Here is a 2,134-nt window from a genome sequence, read left to right as displayed (position 1 = left end):
GCTCGCAAATTCTCTAGCCTGCTGGAGCTTTGCACAGGGAGGGGGGCCGAGAACCCCCGCTGGCATCTCAAGTAGGGATAGGGCTTATATTGCAGCCCTTCCCGAAAATCGCGGTAGGTCTTATTTTCGGGGTAGGTCTTACTTTCGGGGAAACACGGTAACTAGTATTACCATATGTAATTTTTTTTACACACCATAAATATTATTTAGCACTCCTTGAGTAGTATCAGATCTTGAAGAATTGTTTATACTATTGATAAATGACATTTACTCTTTTATATAGACAGGATCGGTAACCCCTCAGTCAAATAATTTTTTAAAAGGCAAGAAATATACACCAAATCCAAAAATGCTGATGTAGCTGAAAAACATGAATCTCAGGAATAGTACGCATGTGACAGAATTCATCCTCTCCGGTCTCTCCTCTGACCCGAACCTTCAGCTGCCTCTCTTTCTACTCTGCTTCTCAGTGTACATGGTGACTCTGCTTGGAAACTTTATGTTAGTTTTGGTAATTTTTGTGACTCCTATTCTTCAAACACCAATGTACACTTTCCTAATGAACTTATCCGTTATAGATATATTTTATTCATCAGCTATTACCCCAAATGTTATGTTCAATATCGTCTCTATAAACAAGACAATCACCATCACGGGATGTGCCACACAAATGTTTCTTTTCATAGATCTTGCAGGCTCTGAAGTCATGTTACTACCCGCCATGGCCTATGATCGCTATGTAGCCATATGTAAGCCATTGTATTATGCCAGGTTTATCAACAGGGCAACCTGTTTTCAGCTCCTCTCCTCAATATATACAGCAGCATTTGTGAATGCATTAATACACACATATTGTGCATTTACATTACCATTCTGCAAGTCAAATCGAATCAATCATTTCTTCTGCGATATCAATCCTATTTTAAAATTGTCGTGTAAAGATACCTTTGTTAATCAAATGTTGGCATTTGTTGTTGCTGGATCTCTTGAAGTGGGTTCTTTATTATGTATAATGACATCATATATCTGTATTTTAAGTGCTCTATGCAGAATTGGCTCTTCTAAAAGAATCAAGCCACTGTCTACCTGTGCCTCTCACTTTACCTGTGTAGCAATGTTTTACTGTCCAGTTTTCTTCACCTATCTACGTCCAAATTCTGCCTATTCGGTGGAGCAGGACTGGGTGGTGTCTGTGTTCTATACATTGATCATTCCAATGTTAAATCCCATCATCTATAGCTTGAGGAACCAAGATGTAAAACAAGCTCTGACTAAACTGATGGCATCCACCATGGCCCCCTGATTCAGTACTGCTGTATGTCCCTCAAACTTAAACTTTGTTGAAGTCATTTTTTTTTTATGAGGGAGACCTGGGAAAGTAAAAAGACCCTTGGATTTTTTATTATTATTTTTTTCAATAAAATAGTAGGAACAGAGGGAGTTTTTGTTAATTACTAATACAATTATTTTAAATGCATTAAATGCATTAAATTCTTGGTAGCAACATATCTGACCCTATGGTAGTGTACATAAGTTGCAGATAATTTCCCCAATGCCCACCTATTGAACAACAGAGGTGCAGAAATATCTGGTACCAATCAATACCAGAATGAGGTGTCCCAGCTTTTCATGGAAGATCTTTTAAAGCACCTGCTGAGTGCTCAGGGGCATGTGGGCTAGTATGACTTATCCTTTATGTCTATTTTATGTCTATTTTATAGGCTTCATTATTAAAAAAAGTAATACATTACAGCTTATCTTACATGTGATGGCTGCATTTGTTTTCATTTTTCTGGCTTAGAATTTTTTTAGCAAGTACAGAAAATATGAAAGAAAAGAAAAACTTGCGCCAAATTAATTTACACTAATTATAAACTTGATATACCAAGTAACTAACTGAGTGAAGCTGCTCCCAAAGAAAATCAGATAACGGACTTATGTATATTGTGCGGTTAAAGTGAGGGGCGCTAAAATTAAATAATGGATTATGTGTCACAATACAGTTGAAGTGATACACAGTTTGACCATATACCCAAATCTATGTGAATATATAATACAGATGATAACAGTAAATCTATAAGTACAATGGTGCCAAATGATGTGAAATAAAAAGTCCAGCAAAAAACAATAGGTG

The 2,134-nt window shown here is 36.7% G+C and overlaps 1 protein-coding gene across 1 annotated transcript; it reads left to right on the top strand.

The window, feature by feature from the left end:
• Positions 1-244: 244 nt before the first annotated feature.
• Positions 245-1,367, top strand: LOC120930299 (olfactory receptor 1020-like). Its single transcript, XM_040341516.1, has one exon. It carries the CDS (start codon positions 371-373, stop codon positions 1,301-1,303), a length of 933 nt encoding a protein of 310 aa, XP_040197450.1. The 5' UTR covers positions 245-370; the 3' UTR covers positions 1,304-1,367.
• The last annotated feature ends 767 nt before the right edge of the window (positions 1,368-2,134 follow it).

Source organism: Rana temporaria, chromosome 3 (genome assembly GCF_905171775.1).
Source record: "Rana temporaria chromosome 3, aRanTem1.1, whole genome shotgun sequence".
NCBI lineage: Eukaryota > Metazoa > Chordata > Amphibia > Anura > Ranidae > Rana > Rana temporaria.
Note: the sequence above shows the minus strand (reverse complement) of the source record. Positions and strands in the feature narration are given on the sequence as shown.

What these genes read in the sequence shown, in the direction of transcription:
- LOC120930299 (XM_040341516.1), top strand. Translation starts at nt 371, where the DNA reads ATGAATCTCAGGAATAGTACGCATGTGACAGAATTCATCCTCTCCGGT.